Here is a 23,384-nt window from a genome sequence, read left to right as displayed (position 1 = left end):
ACCCCTAAGCTAGCTATCAGAAAAGAGCCCACGGCAAACAAATATGGTCCAAGAGACAGAGCACCTGTAAAACGTGGCCCTGCTGCAGCAGCTTAGGGACCAGCTCACTTCTGCCTTGGCTGGAATGAGAGGCCGTCAGTGGCAAGTGCTGCCTGCCACCAAACTCATTACACAACCAAGCATACAGGGGCTCAGATTTTGGGGATGCAACCTTCACATGTCATAACAAAGCCATCTCCTGCCCAAAACATAGGAGGGGCTAATAATAGTTAATAATAACAATAATGAAGAGTCTAGCTGCACAAAGTTTCAAGTTAAAAAGGTTTGCATCACTGGCTCCTGAGGCGCTTCTTCTGCAAAGGGGGATTTACTTCAGTCTCCTCCAGCTCAGGCCAGCCACCCAGCTCAGCAAGGATTCTCAATCAGCATCGCAATTTGCGGCCATATCTGCAACCACCGATCTCTACCCCAGCAACACGTACCTGTATCTCGGGGACCACAGGCTTCCTTGTGTGAATCACAGGTTCATGGCCTGCTTCAGGCCAGCTAGCAACAGGAGCTGGGTCCCCACCCTGCGCTGTGAAACCCCCACGTGTCAAAACCAGACCCAAAACAGGGAGGCTGCACAAGATGACAGCCATGCATACCTGCTGCCTCCCACTCCTCCCTGCCTCCGGTACCCAAGCCTGCAAGACACCAGTGGAAGATGCAGGGGGGTGGCGGGCAGAACTCGCTCCCAGGTTCCCTTCCCGCCAAGTCACTTCGCGGGCCAGATTCCCGCATCCTCCTCCACACTCCTGCTGCTCCTGCCACCTCCCCCAGGAACGCAGAAATGCACCAACTGTTTCAGTTCCCTTCTGATGCTCTTAACCAAAGGTCTAAGGAGCAAAGCCGCATGCCACAGACCTGATTTAGAAAAACACAGTGGGTTTCCCCCCCCGCCCCCAGCTGTGTCATTAGAGAAAAAGGGAGGGGGGAGGGGATTTAATAACACTTAATTACCATAAACTCTATCCGATCAGCCGCAGAGCAGATTTCAGGTGCAAGGAGGGGAGGAGAATGGGGGTGGCAAGAGGGGAGGCTAAGAGGAAGGAGGAGTTCCAGCAAAAGGCTGGATTTCCACACTTAAAACTTGGAAGATTTCACATGACTCAGCCAGCGGTAATTCCAGCTTTGCTGAAGCTTTGCTGTCTGCTTTTGTCATTACCAGGGGGTAATGCGGGAGACTGATCTTGCCAAATCTCTCCCAGCCGCTAGGTGTGTAATGGACTCTGGCACAGCCACTGGGAAGGCACAGCTGAGGCAGGCATCTGTCAGGCCTTCCAGCTCTCTGGCATGCTCCCCCCTGTGCCCCAGCCGAGGTGACAGCCCCCCCCCCCCCCTTCAACCCTTCAACAGCGCTGCAGCATCCCAGCAGCAGCAGCCAAAAGGAATTCAGGCTCCCAGAGGGTGCAGGTTTTCTGCTCAGCCTGAAGGACATGTCATTGCTGCATGGCCTTTTCAGCAAGGTTTTATAAAGCTTGTGCTCCCCAAGCAAGCCCAGACAGGGCAGGAGCACCCAGCCTGCCTGCCCCCTCTCCTTCACTATGACAAACCCAGGACAGGCCCAGGCTCCCTTTACAGAACCACAGTAAAGTTCACGGAGCCTGCTGCAAAAGCATCTCACCCAGGTTCAAAGCCAGGTCTTCATTGTTAGCTTTAGGGTCTTTGCTGCAGAAACTGTCACTCACCAGGGCAGAGAGGGTCCATGCCCCCCGCCCCACATTCAGCAGAGGGGTCTGGGGGGCAGTGAGATCATTAGCAAGAAAGGGGCCAAACAGACAGCTGCCAAACCAACCAACACACAGACATCCCCACCAACGAAGAGGAACAAATTGACAGAGGTGGGATCTGAACTGCTCAGCTGTAGTCCAGCTCTGTCTCTGGCCTAATTCATTAACCAAAGATGCAGTAAGATTTTGTTTTCTTTTAAATGATCTACAATAGCAAAGAAAACAGAATGGCAGAAGGAGCAGCATATGAGCTCATCAGCCCACCACAGGGGGCGAATGCAATATTGTTCCCTACGTGTGTTTTCCAGCACTTAGTCCAGCCTAGTTTCAAATCTTCCCAAACGATGAGGCTTCTACCAGATTTATTTTTCAGCAGTTCAAACAGGAACCCAAATACTCTTACTGATTTTCTCTTTTTGCAATCATTCACTTTTATTTCATGTCTCAAGGAATCTGAGCAGCAGATCTCCACACATACTGTTGCCGCAGGAGCGAGGGTTTTACTTGGGGAATTGTCTCCTGGGGAGAAAGCTTCCCCCGTGACCTGCCAGCACAGCCCTCGCTCCGAGCCTCTGATATGCTCGCATTTCCATATTAGACACGAGAACGTTCTGCTCTGTTTGACAGCAGTGCTGGCACGGCCCTGCTTCCACTGAGATAGGGCTCTCTTTTGATCTCTGGTGCGCACACCGTGAGCGCTGGGGAGGGGGGAAGGGAAGGTTACTGCTTCCCCACTGGAAGGGTTTCCAGCCCTACAGGTGTTTTTTCACTCAGTCAGAGAGAAGGAGTGATTTACTTGGCTGCCTCTGTTTTCCTTGCCTTGTCAGGCGCAGCCACAGCAGCACAAGATGGGCCGCAGGCACGGGGTCACTTCTCCTCTTCAAAAGGCTGTTTCAGGGACAATGCGGCTGTGCCCTGAGCAAGCGCTGCATCCAGGGCCAGCATGTGATGGAGAGGGGGACAGTCCCCAACCTGAGCTGCACACACCCCCAGAGCGCGAAAAAGGCAGAGGACCAGCACCCACCCACCCAAGGCACACGACCAGGCTGGACCAAAAGGAAGGGGTGCATCCCAGGGAGATGCTGCAGACCTGGCTCCTACCAGCGGACGACGTGGGGCTGCACAGGCTACAAAACTCCAATCAGTCCTCGCTTCCCTTCCCACTCCTAAATCACAAACAACACTCACAGCACCCGGGTCCCTTCCAAGCTTGGGGCTCTAGCACAATCCCGCACTACTTGACAGCAACAGTTTCCAATTCCAGGTAGCTAGCCGCTAGGGTCCATCCTGTTTGAAAACAGCACGTCACAATACTGGATCCTTCCATTTCCAACCAGCTCCCTAGTGCAGAGCTTGGGACACAGGGATCATTTCCCTCCCGGCCCCCAAGGGCACCCGTGCCACAGGAACACTGCCTGACTGCCAGCAGGAGAGGGAGTCTCCTGGAGTTATCAGCTGCAAGATGCTCTCACTCTTTGGGGCTTAAGACACAAACACTGGCTACAGCCTCTCCTTTGGCCCCCTTCTCATAGCAGGAGGTGGGCAGATAACGGCCCCAGAAGCACTGAAGTCTTTGCCCCTCACTATCCTGACGGTATCTTTGCATCAGCACAGCCTAGGCTTAAAACGCCTGCCACAGTGCTGGAGAGAACAGGGGTTCCCCAGTGCTCCAATATAATAAAAAACAGGTCATGTGGGAGATTAGTGAAAGGCCCCGCTCAGAATTTCCATTCTGTCTCACACTCTTTTAAAGGGCAGGAAAGGCTTTCTGAGAAGAAAGTGGGAGTAGAAAATGAAAGTTTGCTTTTATTCTGGGCTTCCTCGGAACCCCTCTCTTAATGAGTTGGGGAAGTCCTGAGTCATTCAGAGGTAAGGAGCACAATTTAGATCCTGAGCGCATACTGCAAAGCCTAGGGCTGCTTGTCTGCCTCACGCTGCACTCAGCTCTCTCAAGTAAACCAAAAATGGTGGGAAGGCCAGAGGAAAGAAATAGAACTGGATCGTCTGACCCCGCTGCTCCCATGGCAAAAACATTCATTTGTGCCAGTTCAGCCACTTTATTAGGGTGAATCCAATTGCAGCCATCTGGTTTCAGATGGCTTGATTAAAGTTCAGCCCATTCTCACCTGGACCACATAGGTTGCTGTTACCAGGATTCAGCTCCTAAGCATGCACTGTCTTGGAATTACAAAGGATACAGACTCAGCAGGAACAGCAAAGATGACATCAGGTGTATCAAGTGTGTCACAGGAGTCTGATGTCCCTATGTATCAAATGCATTTCCAAATCTACAGAAGCATCCTGCTTGAACTTACCTGCACATCTACTAGAAACATTTCAAGGATAACAGGAATAGGGCAGATTACCTGTTTTCCTTGATTTTTTTTAAAGAGCAACAGCGTATAGGGTTCCTCTCTACACCTTTCAGAAAAGCCCAGTGAAAAGCTAAGGCACTTCTACTTGTATTGAAGAGTTAACAGGCAGAAGAAGGTTATGTGAAAGAAAAGATTTAGCATGTTCTTAGGTAGTATTAGCAATATTATAATGAACGACACTTAGCATTCAGCATCCTCTCAGAGTATGCTGCCGTTCAGATCATAATTTAGGGACAAGGAGTCAAGAGGAGACAATATACAGGAACACTATGTGAAATCAGGATGCAGTAGAAGTCCTTACAATGTTTCTTTGTATAGCATAATATAAGGTATGTAGTTTAAGAAGGCTTCAGGACAAACTGCTGCAAAAAGTCCTCTTTGAGATTCCCCGGATTGGTTATTGAGAACATATCCCTTGAAGAGTCTCAGCTACTGGACTCCAAACCCATGAAACAGGATCTAGCTTCAGACAGCTGGTCTGCTTTTGTATTTTTTTTAGTGGCCAAAGAGTGCAGGTTAGGCAGAGTGATCAAGATGGGTATTACTGACAGCTAATTAGTTTGAACTTAACAACAAAGACTTAAGTGAACGGCCTGCAAAACCTCATTTACGCAACCTTGAGACAAACTCATTAACTGCAGGCTCCATTACCCATTCCACTTTGCCAGTCGTAAAGAAAGTTTAAAAATCATGTTTATAGGAAAGAACCGTAAGACAAATCAGGAGATCTTAAAAAAAAAATAAAAATAAATCCCTAAAGAGAAACCTTCTGCAGATTCCATCTCTATAGGAACAGTGCCATAAATGCCTAAGAAAGAACTAGGCAGCCCTATTCTCCCTGCTAGGCTTCTTTTTTTCCCTTTAAAGGAACAGATGTCAGCATGATAAGCCTGTGTGTATCTTTCACATTAAACATGTAATCAAGACATTCTGCCTGAAAAGTAGAAACACCCCTAAAATCCACCCCAAAAGCTGCAGCTTACTTTTTCCATCACAAAGCAATTATTCTAATTAAGAGGCAATTCCTTTCCCACACTGCAAGCTTCCCTCCGATTAGATAAAGAAAGCACAGTGCACTGGTAGCCTCCTTCATGCACCCTTAGCGCCGGATACTTACAGCTCCCATACCACAGCCTCCTGCAACCCTCCCTTCCCTCCCTCCTTAATTTCAATTAAGTTCCACTCTTAAGAAAGGAAAAGAAAGGGGAAGGGGATGGGGGAGGGAGAAGCAGCACTTACCCTTTGGGGACTCACTTCTGGCTTTCTTGCTTTCTAAAGGACACTCACTGCTGCTGTTGGGAGAACATACTCTTCTCTTGCCTAAAATTTCATCTAGAAGAGAGATGAGAAATCTGAGCATCAGATAAGGTTGTACCTTCCTCTTTGCAGAAGCAACCAGAGAGACTTTGGCATTTTGCTTCTCTCTCACATAGGCACACACGCACACACACACATTACAAGCAAAGGGGAAAAAAAATGAAAGTAAGAAAAATCATCATCTTGAGAGCCTTGATCTGCTTTCCTAATCACGCAGTCCAAAAGCACATAATGACTATTCATACACTGATCAATGCAACATTTTAAAGCTGTAAATTCTGAATCCAGTTGATTTCCTTACTGAGTTTCATCATTTGTTCTGTTGCCTTTTGTCCCCCTGGTGTTTCCACTCCTTTCATGCCCTGATGCAAAGCAACTGGGGGAGAGAAAGGGGAGGAAAAAAACAACACACAAAAAAAGCACAACAGATCTCCGAATCTTCCTACCACAGTATCTCTCTCTCTCTCTCTCTCTCAAGCTCTCTCCCCCCCTCTTTCCCCCCTCCTCCTTCAAAACCTCAAGGTCCTTAGCAATCTTCCCCCTCTAGATTGTACGGAAACACTCAAGCCTTTTGCATTACTGCAGCCCTACAAACCAACACAAAATATCTAATATACAATTACAGCATCCCTGAACAGATTTAAAATCAATATCCTCCTATAATAATGCTAGGGAAACTGAAAGCATGATGTTGCATATGGGCAGGAAGGAAGAGACTGTTTGTCACTGCAAGCATCAAATTCTCATCTATCAAGGGCTTGTTAAAGATGCAGCATCTTAAAAGAAAAAAATTACTTTCACAAATAAGCACCATATTTGAGTGACTGTATGTTGCATCTGCCTGTGAGTCAACATGCACACGAAGCTTCTGCAATTTGCCCAAAGTGTATTGGTTAAGAAAGGTTACAAACTCCCTTGGTCCTATTTATAAGAACAACAAAATTATTTATGTTCCGGGGGACATATTAAGCCAAGCAACTCAGTATGTCCCTCATACTCAGAATCACTCCACATTACTTTGAATTCAGCTAAGCAAGCCCAGGTTCCTGCCTTGCCATTGTATTTATCAAGAGATCCAGGGCACAGATCTGTGGCTGCTCACAGGCTGAGCAGCACCGAGAGCAGACAGTGAACGCGCCGAGGGCACAGCCTGCCAGGCAATGCCTTTATCCAAAGAGCAATTCTGGAACTCTGCAAAGTTACAAGTGGCATTTCAAGGTTTTAAAGAGCACAAGCTGCCTCCAATCTTATCTTGCCATGACCCTGTCACCCAGCCTGTTAACAAAACTGGTACTCGGAGACAACTGCAGAGGCTTGCAATCATCCATAACCAAGAGCAAAGTAAATACAACAAAACAGTGGCAACTGGAAAGCAGATGGGAAAGGACTGTCAGCCAGTGACAGCACTTCAGTTTTCTCGGTGCTTCACATCCCAGTTGTTGAGTCAGCCTGTCAATACAATTTGAATGCTATCAATCCTCCTGCCTCAGTTTACCCTTTAAATAACTTCTCCAAAGCCACAGACGTATCAGCTTGCCAAGCCAGCATCAAAGCTAGGAAGTACCTGGCCACACAGCACAAACAGAGTCACAAGCTCCCTCCCCACGGAACGCTTCATTCTTCATGTTGATTTTCCTGGAAATGTTAGTCTGATGCTGCAGACCCTCAGCGGTGGAGGCCAAGATCATATATCCTCCTCAGAAGTGTTCTCATCTGGGATTTGTGGCTTTGAAACAACAAAAGTCCCGTTGCTCTGCTCGCCCCTCCCAGCCTGGGCAGGAGGCAGCAAAACCCAACAGGGCTTGTTCTTATGTACTTGAGGCAGAAGAGACTCCATGGAAGAACTGGTGACAGAAGCACCAGTTACATGTGACAGCAGTTAGAATATGAGCAGTGAAAATGCCTTGATTTCACAACTCTGCCATCACTCCTTCTCTCTTGCTGTTCCACTCCCACCCCTGTGCACCCATCTGCCAGCAGACATTCGCTCTGACTAGCGCCATGCCCTGCTACTCCCACATGCGTCAGCAGGACAGGTTGCAAGTCCCATCTCACTCCCACCTGCCTGCACTTGTGCAGGGGAAGACCAAGATCGCACAGTAACTCTGAAGCGGCACCAACTCCATCAGACCCATGCCCCACCAGTCTCCAAAACACCCACTTCTTGGCACACACACAAGTGAGCTGGCAGCTACATGAACAGTCAGCTGGGACAGCCTGCCATCACCAGCATGCCACAGCAAAAGGTCCCAGATGTCTTGCACTTGAGATTTGAACTTGGCCCTCCAGAGAGATCCCACATTAGTGTATTAATCTCTCGGGTGATCTGCAGAATTTTCCTTCCAGCATCTCAGGTTCACATTGCACCAAAGCACCAAATCCCACACACCAAGTTTATATTCAGGTTGCCCCCCAGCAGTTTTTACGGCAGTCAGTCAGATCACAGAATGAAAATTTTCCTCTTCCCCCCCCCCCTCCCCCTCCCCTCTTCGTTTAAGGCAAAATCCTGGAATGTGTCAGAGACTGCCTCTGCCCCCAGAAATGTGGGGACTAAATCAGCAAGATATGGAGTAGGTAAGGAAAAGGGAGTAATTATCATCAGTAGCCAGTTATGAAGGCACAAAGATCTAACAATTCATCCCAAATTTACCGAGTCAGTAGGAGAGCACAAGACTGAATATCAATCTTTCAAATTCCAGCCCTGTGTTAAAAGAAGTCATACCCCCCTCTTAGCTTTCTTAACTGCAAAGGAGGGAAGAGCCTGGTCACATTTTCATTAACTCACAGATTCTGGGGTACTACCTAAACAGCGACGTATTTATATTACAGCACCAATGCTTTCCTCTTTACATCTTAAATCATACGCACAGCTTTAGCATACCACTTACACCTGCTAAACCCATGCCCTTTTACGGGACCCTATATTCTAAATTCATCCCTTTATGCCCCCATGCCATTCACCCAACCACTCTTGGCACTCACAAAGTACTAGGACAGTGGTTGAAGGCACTGGGATAGGAGCATCCACAGTCCATCTCCCTCTGACTTTGCAGCAACAGCAGCAGCAAAACCAAATATGTTTTGCAAATGAGTTGGCAGTGTAGCTTCTGGATGTCTTGCCACCCTCTCAAAGACAGGTTGTGCATTTAGAGTACGTTGCTACTCATCCACCAGAAAGCCAAAGCGACCTGAATTGTTTGCTCAGCCCATGCACCTGCAAAAGGCAACACTCCACCTTAGAGGGTGGGAGGGACGGTTGTAGGGGGGCTGGTTTTTTTCCTGCCCTTTTTTTTTTTTTCTTTGTTCCCCAAATCCCTGGTTTTGCCTCATCTCTCCTGCCTTCTATAAAGCATTTCAGTTGAAAGGAAGCCAAATCAGAGCAGTTTTTAGTATTAAAGCTGAAAATGAAAGACATTATCAGTAGAACAATAACGTTATGAAGCTAGCCCAGGCAATAACTGAAGTACAGAGTGCTAGAGGAAGCCCCAAGCATACTGATCACTGACTGCCACCAGTGCAACACAGCCCTGACCACACGAGCCTCCCCGCCAAGGTCTCCCATGCAGGTCCCCAGATCCCACGTTACGTTCAAGGCTCCTGCCAGCCTGACAAGGCAGTAGAGAAGGTGATCCTGAAAGGTTTTTGGAAACAGTCAAATCTTTTCCCCAAAGATCTACAAAGTGAAGTGGATTTTTCCCCCCTCTTTCATGGGAAGAGAAACTCCAGCACTCCCCTGCTGCGTTACTACAGTGAAACATGAATAGAGACAGGTCAGCTGGAGGAGGACAGTTCTTCTCTCCCCATACAGAAGTATCACCCAGTGGCTTTGCAACCATAAAGAGAAAGGATGTGGGTATGGCACCATGAAACGAGCTTGTGTAGAAGCCAGGAAATGCGGCCTTTCCCTAATCACAGCCCTCTCTAGACTTGAGACACACTGATCAGAGGTCACGGGTGGAAACGTCACCTGGAAGTAACAGTGCTTTGTACTCCTGCACTGCCACCAATCCTCAGCCTCCCAGCACTCATCAGAGCTGGGTAACTTAACAGTCGTGTTCACCAACACATCTAAAAATTCCAAACCTCATTATCAGCTTTGAAGAGAGGACATGGGAGCCTAAGTCAGCTGGGAAGATTAGAAAGCCTAACTAGGTTTACCCAAAAATGGAGGGACTATCTCCACTCTTTACAAGGGAATCTGCAGCAGAGAAGCTGCACCAAGGACACACGTTGCAGCAACAGCAGGATGAGAACTGAGCCTGTGTCCCAGTGACAGAGCACAGGGTTTCACCAGGAGAAGGAAAATGAACGGATGTGAGGTGGTCACAAAATGTTTGCCCTCCCAGTGTTAAATGGGTGGACTACAGAGAAAGTGCCAATTATGGCCAAGAGACCGCACCAAGTTCTTCTGCACTGTGCTATGCTGCAGTACAATGGCAAGAGATCGAGACCTATCTCATGAGCCCTGTCCATATCACTGGGTTTGCTCTGAAAGCTTCTTGGACCCTGAAGTCCTGAGTAAACAGAGGGCTGCGCCAACTTACATGGGAAATCACCCAGGCTCAGATAGCCAACACCTAATGAGAAGAAAGTCCTTTTTTCACCTCTCTTCACATATTTTAAGAGGAGGAAAACATCCTCCCTTGCTCTTAACTCCCCCATCAAACTTAAACCCTGGAGATGACAATTCCCACTGACCAGTCTGAAATGTCTTGGCAGCATCTCAGTTTATTCAGGTCTCCCCTTTCCTTTGGTACAATCAGGCGATCACCAGAGGAGCTGCTCTGCTCAAACAGCGCTGATGCTCCAGCCCTGCTGCTCAGTCTGCTCCTGTGCCGAATGTGACAGGTTTGCAGGGACCCTGGAGACTCACTTGCCCAGTGATGGGCTTGTGCCTTTGTAAGAAGCTGCACCAGCTTGCCGAGTCTCAGCAGGCCCAGAGTTGCTCTCAACAAAGGCTGGCGTACAAGGGGCCACGCAGGAGGCTGAGCACAGTAGCGTGGAATCTGGCTGCACATCGGCCCCATCCCTGGCCAGCAGGAATCAATGCAACAAAGGGAGAGTGAAGCACAAGGTCATGGGAATAACAGGCCATAATTTAACTGAGGGCAACGAGAACGGAAAAAAAATTATTGGGGAAGCTGGGGGAAGGGGAGCCGTGGGCTTCTGGGACTTGGGATCCTAGAACAATACAAGTACATGCCAGCTCATGGGGGAGGGTTAGGTCTAGCAAGGAAGGGGGAAAATACCACTGGATCTCTGCAAAAGGGATGTTGAACCAGCTGCAAAATAAAGGTAGCATCCTCCTCCCAGCAGGTCAGCTTAATGGCTTTAAGGACATGGCAGGCAGCAGGCTTCAAACCTTAGCTATTGCACTGGCTTATCTCGTCATTCCTTTATGTCTCCACATCTGTATCTATTTGTTGCTTGTCATTTAGATTTAGACTGCAAGCTCTCCAGGGCAGGAAGCATCCTTTTGCTTAGCTGCTGTACCAGGCTTAATAATGCAACAGCAGAGCAAACTGGGCACTCCTGGCTCAGGACTGTCCCTAGCCTAGACCAAGGTATCTGCAAATGTTCCTCAAGCATCACACTTCAAGTTCCCTATGACAAAAGGCTCTTTGAAACAGGAAGGAAAATGGGACACAAAGGGGAGGGAGGAATGGGACACACTAATGGTCTCTTACTATAAAGCAAGGAGGATGCAACAGTGAGTAATCAAAGGTTTTTCTCTTTCCTGTTCACTTTGAGAGAACTTTGGCATGCATTCAATCTCAACAGCAGAGAAGGACTCCCAACAGGGAAGAGTCAGTGACCACCACTCACTGATCCAAGTGCGTTACATAGAAAGTAGCATCCCAAAGGTACACCTAGCACCACTAACCACTTCCTAAATGAGAGCGAACCACAGCATATGTCAAAGCTGTAGGAGCGCACAACAAGACAGTAGTTGAGAAGAAGGATTTCCAATGTATAACATATCAACTATCGTTTCCTAGGCATGAGAAGCAGCCTGCATCCTCTTTCCCAGCTCTAACCACTAGGCCATCTGCCTTTCCTCCTACCATGCAAACAGTATCCTGCTACTTCCCACCTCCTTGTGCCCGCTCAATTTGCCTAGCTGGAGCTAAGCACCTAAAAGGACCATGCAATATTTCAGTTCCCAAGGAGTGAAACAGAAGGAGGTACAGGTCATGCTGGAGCCACCCTCCTGTCTGTCTGTAAAAAGGCCATCTATTAGGGAAGGTGCACCAGCATCCCTTTGTCTCCAAGATTCTTACAAAATCCATTTTTACAGCATGCACCAAGCCATAAAAAGGTGGTAAATATTCATACTATGAAAAACACTTATGGAGAGAGGATATACTGCACTTAAGAGAGAGATCTGGATTAATTTTGTATGCTGCAGAGAGGCTTTTTCGCAATTGCAAACTTGTGAATCCTCACTCCCTTCCAGAAAAAAAATCTAAAAAATTAGCCTGGGAGGGTGGGCTGGAAGTCCAGGTCTTTTGGAGACTCACTTTTTAGCTCTAGGAAGGAGCATGTTCTAACGGGCAAGACAGAAAAAGGTGGAAACTTGTTAAATCAGATGACTTAAGCATGGTTCCAATAAGGTTCAGGTTTTTCTTGAGGGACCACAAACCTCTCAGGCAAAGTTCATTTGGCCTCAATTTATGTATCTGTGATAAAAAGCTATGAAAACTGGCATCACTTGTCTGACACTGATACCTCCCTCAGTCCTGGGGGAATGTCAGATGACATCTAACCATGCCAAAAGGCAGGCAAGGCAACGCAGCAGGGACAGCACTCGTGTTTCCCTGTGGGCTTCCAGGTGCTTCTGCATGTGGTCTGTGCCAGCAACCTGGTATTCCCTCCAACACCCAGGTCAGCTACTCCACCTCCTCCAGCTGCATCTTCTCCAAGCCTTCCAGCATTTCTCTAGAAAAGTGAACGCTGAAGATAGTGATTTCCAACAGAGCTGCTGGTGGTGCTGTACCCTTAGCACCATTTAAATGTCCAATTGCACTCATTCAGCCCCTGAAAAAAACAGCGCTCCTCCAGTCCGTGACAGCTTTGACAGCCAGACTCCTTAATTCCTTTTTCTTATTCCCTTAATCTGTCATCTTTATCAGGCTGGGGAAGTGCCAGGCAGTGTGCAGGAGCCCCGGCCCCGATCAATCTCCACATTACAGCTGACAGAATGGTGCTAATAACTTATTGATCTAATGTTTGCCAAGCCCCACTGGGGCTGAAAGGCTGCCATTGATTGGCTTGAGGGAAGGAGCCTCTCAGCTGAGAGCAGAGCGGAAAGCCTTCAAATTGTCTTCTTCCCGAGGAGCTTGGAGATGGAGGGAGGGTGGGGAAGCAAGAACAGGGAGGAGGAGAAGGGAACTAATGAGAGGAAGAGAAATGGAAAGGAAGAAGGGTGCATGTGTGAGATGGGGATTAAGAATGGAAAAGGAAAAGGTAAAAAAGGGTTTGAGAACCAAAGAAACATAAGCAGGAAGGAAAAGAGCAGGAAAGGGGAGAAGATCAAAGGAAAGAAAAGGAATGGGGAACAAAAAGACTGTGCAGAGATGAAAAATTAATGAAATAGGCAGTTGACCCTCTTCCTGCTCACAGCAAATCATTAATAATTTTTCCAACCCCCAGCCCTCCATCCTAGGAGGGCTCCTCCCAAGTCTGACGTAAAACGTGTGGCACTGCTGAGTCCCCTGACCAGGTCTGACACCACAAGCCTGCATCTGGGGACAGGACATCATCAGGACAGATTTCAGTTTAATTTATGAGTCTGCTCCCCACAGTGATATACATGCAACTCAACCCTTGAGAATCCCCACCCATCTCCTCAATTTGCACTGAAGAGGCTAATAACCGTAGAAAATCAGACATGCTTAGCAGAGGGAAAGTAGTTCCCCTGTGGGGAAACGTGGGCTTACCTGCATATGCAGAGGCAGCAGGAGGAAAAAACCCAAACCAATACATGACCTTTCACAAATTACAGTAATGGGTTTTGTCTTCTTTCCCAGATCAGCCCAGAGCAGGCCAGTTTTGCCAAAGGGTACACGGGTTGGAGCAGTGCTATAAGGCAGGGACTGAGCTGGCAGGGCTTCAAGAAAAGGCAGCCATGTGCACACGCTACCCTGGCAGGTTTGCCCACCCTGGGGCTCTAAATGAACTGTGCTTATTGTGCTCAGGTCTGTTTTCCTGCTGAGACTGCGCACACCGTCAGCAAGTTCGCTGATGACACCAAGCTGTGTGGTGTGATCAACACACTGCAGGGAAGGGATGCCATCCAGAGGGACTTTGACAAGCTTCAGGGATGGGCCCATGGGAGCCTCATGAAGTTCTACAAGGCCAAGTGCAAGGGGGTCAGGGCAATCCCAAGCACAAATACAGGGCAGAGAATAGATTGAGAGCAGCCCTAAGGAGAAAGACTTGGGGGTGCTGGTTGATGAGAAACTCAACGTGACCCAGCAATCTGTGCTTGCAGCCCAGAAAGCCAACCAAAGCATCAAGCGAAGCATGGCCAGCAGGTCAAGGGAGGTGATTCTGCCCCTCTACTCCGCTCTCTTGACACCCCACCTGCAGTACTGCATCCAGCTCTGGGCCCCCCAACATAAGAAAGATGTGGACCTGTTACAGAGAGTCTACAGGAGGCCACAAAGATGCTCAGAGGGCTGGAGCACCTCTGTGAAGACAGGCTGAGAGAACTGGAGTTGTTCAGCACGCAGAAGAGAAGGCTCTGGGGAGACCTTATAGCAGCTTCCAGTACCTAAAGGGGCAGATAAGAAAGCTAGAGAGGGACTTTTTACAAGGCCACATAGCAACAGGACAAGGGGGAATGGCTTTAAACTGAAAAAGGGTAGATTTAGATTAGATATAAGGAAGAAATTCTTCAAAGTGGTGAGGCACTGGCAGAGGCTGCCCAGAGCAGCTGTGGGTGCCCCATCCCTGGCAGGGCTCAAGGCCAGGCTGGACGGGGCCAGGAGCCACCAGGGCTGGTGGAAGGTGTCCCTGCCCACGGCAGGGGATTGGAACTAGATAGTCTTTAAGTTCCCTTCCAACCCAAACCATTCCATGCTTCTGTCTAGGATTCTCTCAAGCCTTAATCCAAAAGAGTGGGTCAACATTTTCACGCGTCTCCTCTAACACATCTCTCTCACACACACAGCACTGCACCCCTTTCCCTTCAGCAGGACTTCTCCCTCACTCTCACCGGAGTCCTCACGAAGCTGTGAGCCATGCAGTGCCCTGCTGATTGCTTGAAAGAGATGTGGAGCAGAGCAGCAGCTCAGTCCCTGCCACCTGAGCATCTAATCACAGCACAAGCTTTCCAGACACGCAGTTATGAGGAGCTCGTGGGGGGAGAGCGTTACCCCTGCTGTGCAGCAAGAGCAGAAGGCTAGGCTTTGCAGGACTAAAGCCGCAGCATTCAGACCTGATGACACAGAGTTACACATATGCACTGGAGCAGGAACAGTGTCAAAACCCTGGCTCTGAAGTATCAGCTTGACCTGTGGCAGGGTCAGGAGCAGCGACTCACTGCCTTTGCCCCCTGTGCTTCCTTCCACCCAGCAGCAAGCAAGAGTGGACAAGTCAGGTGCTACATTACAATCTGTACTGGATTTCTACATATAACATCAGCAAGATGTCACCACAACAGTGATCCGTTTTCAGCTCTTTACTAGCTGCCTGTAAGGCACCTGGGAAAGGAGCTGGAAGCAGGGGGCGGGGAAGAGGTTATTTTTGGAAGCAGGATAATCTTGCTCTTCCTAGAGCTGCAAGGAAAGGAAGAAAGGGTAATGTTTATTTCTGTTTCAGCATGTACTGGCCGTGAATTCGGTGGCTGATCCAACTGCCACAGAGTGACACACTCATTGTCCTGTCTCTGGCCAGCCTGCCCTGTTCACACCAGGCACAGCGGAGGCCAGGCTACCTACACTGCCATGGTGAGCCCTGTCCAGCTGCGGCGCTCCTTTCCTAGAAGTGAGGGAGATACACCTTGAAACACATCACCGACCTTCACAAAGGTGTCTGCAGAGCCATCCTACAAGAACCGTGCTGCCAGAAGCAGGCTTCAAATCCCTGCCAAGTGCAAGGTTTATTGAAGTCCAAGAACAGGGCACTAAACTGCCTTGGCTCCTTCTCCTCCTGCAGCAACAAAGCCAAGAACAAAGCCTGAACACTCACACCAGCAAAATCCTATGCCCTAACCTACACAGCAAGTGCAGCTGCAGGGCACAGCAAAGGAAATGCTCCCATGTCGGGCTTTCCCATTCTTCCCTCACCTCCCAAGACCTCTGTACTACAGAAGGATGCTGGTTACCTCCCACTCCCACAAGGCTTCAGAAGAAATAAAAATGAACTTAAATAGAGCACAAAGAAAGGACAGTCCTCCAGATCCAAGCCAAGAAGCCAACTGTCCTTCATGGTAAAATATGTAAACAAAGGTGGCAAGGCTTACAACTCCTAGATGCCCATTTGGTGCTGATTTTCTGCTCAATTTAAGGCAGCAGTTCAATAAAGGCTTCTGCTTTTTTTGTTGTTTGGCTTTGTTAAATGAAAACATGTCTGCATCCTAGCTCATTATCACACACTCAGAAAACAGCCATTCACTGTGATTCTGTCTCTAACCATTAGCTACAACATCCCAGACCCCAATCCTTTTTAACCCTCAATACTAACTCCTCCTTAGCAGATGAAAGATCTAGGTCTTGGTGCGAAGTCAAATGAAGTCATGGGGAAGCCCTCCATGGCAGGCACACGAAGTTCAGGGATAAGTGCAAAGAAAGTGAGACAACTAGTTTGATCAGCTGTGGATCCACATGCACGAGCCATAAGCACTGCCTTGTCAATAAAAATTCCAAGACCAATTGTTAAATGTGAATCTGTTTACAGTTCACTCCTGAATTTTTTTCCTTCTCCCTTGCTTAGTCAACAGAGCATAAAGTGGAAAGATGAGACAGGAGTGTTAATACAGAAGAACAAATAACCTTGTAGAGAGAGAGGGGGTCTCTCATGTTCTTTTTGAGCCATGTAGACAAACACTGCTCTTCCAGGACCGCAACAGCACCAAGTATACACGCCCTCCAATGGAGCAGGGCTCCTAAAGTGAGACCCCTCAAGGGACATAGATATCGCATTCTCGCTATCACGTGGGATTTCCACAGGAATCGTTGCAGTTTAACATGCAGCTATGCTGGGCACATCACTACTCTGAGGTCAAGACTCTCAGGGTCTGTCATCTCATCCCACTGACCAACAACCCTTAGAAAAAGCTCAAGCTCTCCAGGAATTCTGCACCATTGGAAAGTTGGCCTTCTGCTTCTTCCCACACCACAGGAGTCTCTAATCACTGGGGAAGAGGTCTTTAAGCCATGCACAGACCCAAATATTGTATGCAGAACCAGAGCAAATTGCTTGCTGTTTGGAGCGAGACCTGATATTCTGCCACGTCTCCATTAAGCATCCTGTCTCAGACAATATTCAGACATCAAACCAACCCACTCTAATCACGAGAGGCAGAAGGAAGAGAGGGAAGATCTACCCACCTTCCTCTAGCATCAGTGAGCCTGATTCCTCCACTTCTATCCATGCAAATAGTCCTACTGCAACTGGAAAGTCATGAAATCTGGCACTGCAGAACAGAGGGTATTTGAGAAGAGAAAGAGGAGAAATTAACAGGATTTTTCCAGGAGAGAAATTATTTAGAGCCTTGGGACCAGGACTCTATCGCAGAACACTTGTTCAAATCCTAAAGCAGCGTGCAAAGCACACACACACACACACACACACAAACACAGAGACAGCACCCATGCCTCCTCTGCAAGCTATGGAGCCCTGCAAGGCCCCCTCCGTCCTCCCCCATGCTACGAAGGCCCTGGCAGACTACATTAGCCAAACTGGATAGAGGGGATTGAACTTGTTTACAGACACACTGCTAGCTGCTTAAAGAGGTTCTAAATCCGTGTTTGATGTGCAAACCATCAGCTTTGCTACTGTGCCTTTGTCAAGCAGCCCTGGCTCTGCTCATCCTTGTGTGTGTGTGTCTCTCTCAATTAAGATTAAAAGCACCTTGTGTCATCATCCGCTTGCTTGCAAGGTAAGCCCCTCTGTAGTGCCAGTGCTGTACCCTCTCTGCTGCCTTGCCTTTATCTGATCCATTTGGAAACAACTTTCACATTCTCATTAGGCTCATTGCCTGCCCTCCCCTCCCACATGCACGCTCCCCCTGAGGCATTTAAGCATACTTGCTCTACCTTTGCAGATGTTGTTAAGCCTCTTACTGAATCTCACCCATGCAGGCTGCCTCTGTATGTTCCTAAGGAAATACAGACCTATTATACATACTTTTCCTTTCTTCCTCCATTTGGCATATTATAGCCCCATCATGACTGCTATTTAATTAGCACCAAGGAAAGCTTTCTCCAGCACTTTCCACTGCAGAACATCACCAGAAAAGGAGGATGCAGCAGAAAATCAGGTTCACAGGGTTCACAGAGGACAGACCATTTACATTCCCTAGGTAAACTGGCCTGGGAGCTCTGGGCATCACCAAAGCTTATTTTTCCAGGTAGGCTGTCAACATTCCTCCCAACGGCAGACCTGCAGACTGTCAGCACTTAGGTGAAGTAGCTCACCTTTCCTCTCTGCCAAGGGAGTATCTCTCTGACCAAGAGCCAACCTTACCTCTCAGCAGCTGGACTGGCTAGCCCCAGGTTTAAAAAAAAAAATAAAATTCTTAAAAATGAAGAAAAGGTCCAACACTGGCTAGAGAAGTAGAAGAGGATTAAATTTAGCAGCTGACACAAGCCCAATGTAGACATAATCTAGACTTCAAAAGAGGGGCTAGATACCATTTTGATCAGTGAAGAGCAACAGAGATGGCAGAGAGGCAAGTGCCCTTCCTTTACACTACGTTCTCTGATCCTCCACAAGAATTTACTGCACTTTCAATCCATGTGGGAAACAACAAACTTGGCACACTTGAAATCTGCACAACTGTTTGGTGTGCAGGCATTTATCCAGGGACTACAGAAACCAGTGTGCTCTATTTTGCAAGCACAAGCACCTCCACTCCCCATCAGAAAGGCAGAGAAAGCAGACATTCACTATTCTTAAATGTCTGAGGACATGATACTGTCAACAGTCAACCCAGATGAGAAGGAAGGAAGAACAGTGTGAGAGGGTGCAGATGGGTAAAATCCTAAATCGGTGAGGCAGATCTCCTCAGCCAGTTAAGAATCCTTCAGAATTACAAACAGAGCAGCTCCTCCTGAAACCCAGGACCCCTGGGATCTAAGGAAATCCGAGTGCCTCAGTGGTAATTGTAATAAATCCGTAGCGCCGCGGAGCGGGCCCAACACACACAAGTTTGCTCCATGATTAAGAGATCTCTGTAACACCTTAAGGTCCCCCGTGAGCCCAGAGCAGCGAGATACAGCTAACACGCATCAAACACATAAGAATATCTCAATCATTACCACAGCTGATGGTGGCTCTGAAACCAATCGATAGGGCAATTAGATTTTATCAGAACACGCCTCTCAGCCACCTACTTCTGCTGTCATTGCAGAAGCCTCAGTTACCCCTGCCAGTGCCAGGTCTCCAGGTGACTGACTGAGAAGCACCAGATTTTTGCTTTTTTTGCAGGTTTTTGTTGTTGGCATTCTTTATTTCCTTCAAAGGTTCAGTATCAGGGGATACTTCAAACACGAGGTAAGCTGTCAGCTATTCTTATCTAGACATCGTGCTTCAGTACACACACTAGCGGGGGGAAACACCACCCCCAAATCTCTCATATGCTGAATCTCTAGAAGTAGCCCATAATCCATATCTAGTCCATATTGTCACTGTGGAACACCACCACTGAGGTCTGGCAGAGAAGCTAAGGAGGACAAAGCAGGAAACTGAGCTCTGCTGTTTAGTCATCACTTGCTTTTTGATCTTGGGCAAGCTTGCCGTTTTGTGTCTCGGCCGACTCGTGCACTTCTACAATGTACGTGAAAACTGGTGGAGGGCATTATTTGTCCAACATTTCTGATGAAACTTTCCTTACTGGCAGCATACCTCCCTTTCCCCTGTAGACTAACAACAGCACTGTAGACTAGCAATAACAGTCTGTCCATTTTTTATGGTAAGTGTATTTCCAAAGCACTGCAGTTCTCAGATTTGCTAGCCCAGACTTCTGTAAATGCTAAACTTATGAAGATGTCACAATCACTACACTGGTCTTAATCACACCTAAGTATGCAACAGAAAGCCTAGCCATTTGTTTTTGGTGGCTCCAGATTCCTTCTAGCTCTTTGGGCCTCCCAAGATCCAAAGTACGGTGACTTTTTTTTGTCCCAGCTACCCCAAGCCCTAAGACCGTATGTCCTCTAAACTTATCGTTCCAAACTGCTAGTGCCCACCACTGTGGATTATTACACCCACTGAGGTGGGTTATTAAATCCTCTTCTAGTCAGGGTCAAACTCTGAGTCTTTCAGGACCCAGTTATTTTCTAAGTCTTTCGGCTCCTGCCGTCCCAAACTAAGCTTTTCAGCTTCTGTTCCCAAACATAACCACCGCCATTGACATAAAGTAACCTGTTTTCACTTCTAAAATATCCAGAAGACTTCCAAGGTTTCCAACCAAAGGCCTTATACATTCCAGTAATACATCAGTCTCTTCAGCCCCTTGTGACCTGAACATCAGCCCAGCTCTAGTCTGAACCCTGACTCTAGTCTCACCTATCTCCCAGAATTCATGAAAGCCCCAGAACTAACTATACGCCATCATTTTCCATTAGTTTCAGCCCCTTCCTGCATTTCAACGACCATAAAAGATCCAGGAATACTTCTAATTTTCCAGTCCGTGCTGTTCGAAACCATAGCACTGCCTCTAATCCTGGTTTTAACTGTAAATCAAGGAACTCCCTCACAGAATTAATCATAAACCAACCAACTCTGCCAACTGCAACCCTCTTCTTAACCCCACGAGCCCTGCAATAAGCAAATCTCTTCCATTTGTGCTATCCTTACTCTCGATCCTCTATTTAGACTCAGGCATAGCCAAGAAGCCACGTAACACTTCTGAATCCTGTTTTAGCAGAGCATGCACTCACCTCTCATCGTGCACATGTAGAATTTGCAGTCTGAGCTGCAGAGCAGACTCTGGATTGTCCAGCCTCTACCGGCTGGGGCTGTATGCCTAACTTCAAACCATAAGTGCTAAACCAGCAACAGAAAACATTATAGCAGCAGATTCCAACTTACTTTGAGAGCACTGCAGCTTACAGTCATGAGTGATGCAGGAGTTTTTAAACATGCCAGCATTAATATCATTTATTCAGCACTTTCCATCTCCAAATGCCTTTTTGAGGGAAAGTGTCTCAGAACCCAATGACACAGTACTGTTCTCAAAGGCATACAACGCAAACAGTAGACAACCAGGGGCACATTTCTTCTTCCCTTATTGTTGTAACTAAATGGTTTAAACAACAGCCAGCCTTTTAGACTAACCCAACACTCTCTTAAAATTATATATGTAGCAAGTAGTTATACCACCCTCCCCTTCCAGTGAACACAAACAGAACCAAGATGTAAACCCAGTAATCGGCATCAACTACAAATACCAGCACATTTTGTATCTGTTCCCTTAACTTGTGTGTCCAGGAGGTGGTGGCATAGGTACCAGTTCAGCACATGCTCTAAAGCCAAAGCTGACAGGTTCTGCATAGGCTTTGGCAAATGAGTCTTCCCTTAATCAAACAAGCACATAGAGCGACCCAGCTACAGACAGCAGGGAAAAATTAGAATTAAACTGTCCCTGTGGAGAGGTGACAAAGCCTCCTCTCCCTTTAGAAACCTAATCTCCCCACCATCCCCCCAGCTACTCTTTTGCTGGTCAACTCTTGTTAAGACACACCAGATCTACCACGTCCTGAAACCCTGTGACTTGCTTGGTGGCCTCTGGGGTGAATGAGCCCTCTTCTATTTCATTGCTCAGACTTTCACTGAGGTCACAGCCAAGCACTGTGGTGCGCGTGCACGTGTGTGTGCACATGTGCAGCACCTATGTTTTTAAGAAGCTAACCAGAGAACCTCAAACATAAATTCTAGCAAATAAGAATGAGGACTTCTACATCTAATCTTTTCTACTGCTTAACAACGATGGGAATGAAAAGTATCCCTAGTATTTCTGGAATGGGTCCCAAAGACTTTCAGCAACGCTGGTCAAGACTAGCAGTTCGTCTGTAATGCAAACAGTATTAAAAACCATTTTAACATACAGGGTCAGCTGAGACATATGGACTCAAGCAAGATCATACAGAAAAACTTCTCTCTCTGCCTAGTCTGGCTCTTAGAGCTGTGTAGGAAAAGGGGCTGAGAAGACAGATTAATGAAGAGGATATGAAGATTTAGCTGTGAAAGCAAAGACTGGTAGCTGCCCATTGTCGCTTTACAGATGTGTCACAGATCCCCCAGTTCAGCACAATACATATATGGGACTGAACACTACTGCAGAAGTAGTCACACCAGTACAAATTTCACTGCAGGAAGAAGGAACCCTTCTCAAACCAAAGACAAACCAGGTACCTGCCATGTTGCTGAATATCCTGCAAAGACATTCTCAAAGTGTATTAGATGTGGTATTCCCTTAAGATCCGGGCTTAAGTTACACAGTCAATAGAATGACTTACAAGAAAATATGAACAAAACCCAAAACATACAGATTTTCAGGAAAGGCTTGCGTTAACATACACCGAGGGATCAAATTCTGATTTGGAAGGACAGGGATCACTCCATATAAAAACTAGCGTAACTCCCAGGTTTTCCTCAATTTTTATTTATAATCAAAAGCAAATTGTAGATTCTGCAAACAGCAAACAGATCTCTAGTTTATTACCAGTGCCTCAGTTCTTGACTGATGAATATCTCACCAAAGCATCCTTGCCCATAGCTCCCTTACTGACCTGCAGAGAGGCACAATGCAGGAGCCAAGAGGAGCATTTCTCGTTTCACCATGTGAAGTTGAAACCAGGTGAACTTCCCCAAAAAGCAAGGATGCGCTACAAAACCAAACAATCATGCTCACAAAGGAGTTGGCAGGCACAGAGGCAGCATGGGGAACCTCTGATTAATGAAATTACAAATCAAACCATGCTCTCTGCAAGGCCTTTCTGCTTCACTTGACACTAACCCTGGGGACATTTCACTTCTTTGCTGGCGCAAGCTCCTTTGCCAGTAGTTTAACACAGACCGCTAGATTTGAGAACAACATAGGGCTGAGATCTCAAAAGGACTTTAACATTACCATGAAATCCTTTCCACGTTAATCTTTAGCCAGAATATTAAAAGCTTTCATACAGCTCACTCCAAAGAGTAACACAAACAGCCACAGAAAAAACAGCTGCTGAAAAAATGAACAAATGAAGGAGCAGAAGAGAGAGGAGGGAAGTCAAACCCAGACCAGCAGGACCTGCTCCAGCTGCTTACCTGCTGCTCCTAAGCCAATGTCAATGCTGTTTCTCTTGAATTCGCAGCGGCTCTGGGTCTCTGGCATAACGAGCTGACGGCTCTGATGCAGGTTGGAGATGATAGTGGAAAGGTCGTTATCACGGCTGCAACAGAGCAGAAAAGCACCAAGTTAAGGAAATCCTATTTGCCACCACATAATTGATTTTTGTGTGTATGAGCATATGTGTGCATGCACGCAAGATTCTTTTGTTTGCCCCAACATAGCTGTATCTCAAGAAGGGTTCTCCCCCTCCTACCCATCAGGTTCCTAGGTAACCTCCTCTAGTTTTGGGGAGTGGAGACTAACTGCAAAGCACTTCCCAAACAGCACTCTCATTTCCCATAAAGGACTCTGCAGCTGCCAGAGCTCCTGATTTCAGTTTTGCCAGATATAACTTGCGTGGGCCAGAACTTA

General features: G+C 47.4%; 1 protein-coding gene across 7 annotated transcripts in view; it reads right to left on the bottom strand.

Annotated features, from left to right (window-relative positions):
• SAMD11 (sterile alpha motif domain containing 11) overlaps positions 1 to 23,384 on the bottom strand; it is a 158,603-nt gene that overhangs the window by 36,288 nt on the left and 98,931 nt on the right. For all 7 annotated transcript variants that reach the window (XM_055705922.1, XM_055705924.1, XM_055705923.1 and 4 more), the window contains 2 exons: positions 22,949 to 23,073; positions 5,387 to 5,479 (listed from right to left, as the gene is read on the bottom strand). In XM_055705922.1, coding sequence (XP_055561897.1) covers positions 5,387 to 5,479; positions 22,949 to 23,073 — 218 coding nt within the window. The remainder of the gene's footprint in view (positions 1 to 5,386; positions 5,480 to 22,948; positions 23,074 to 23,384) is intronic.

This window comes from Falco cherrug, chromosome 3 (assembly GCF_023634085.1).
Source record: "Falco cherrug isolate bFalChe1 chromosome 3, bFalChe1.pri, whole genome shotgun sequence".
NCBI classification, from domain to species: domain Eukaryota; kingdom Metazoa; phylum Chordata; class Aves; order Falconiformes; family Falconidae; genus Falco; species Falco cherrug.
Note: the sequence above shows the minus strand (reverse complement) of the source record. Positions and strands in the feature narration are given on the sequence as shown.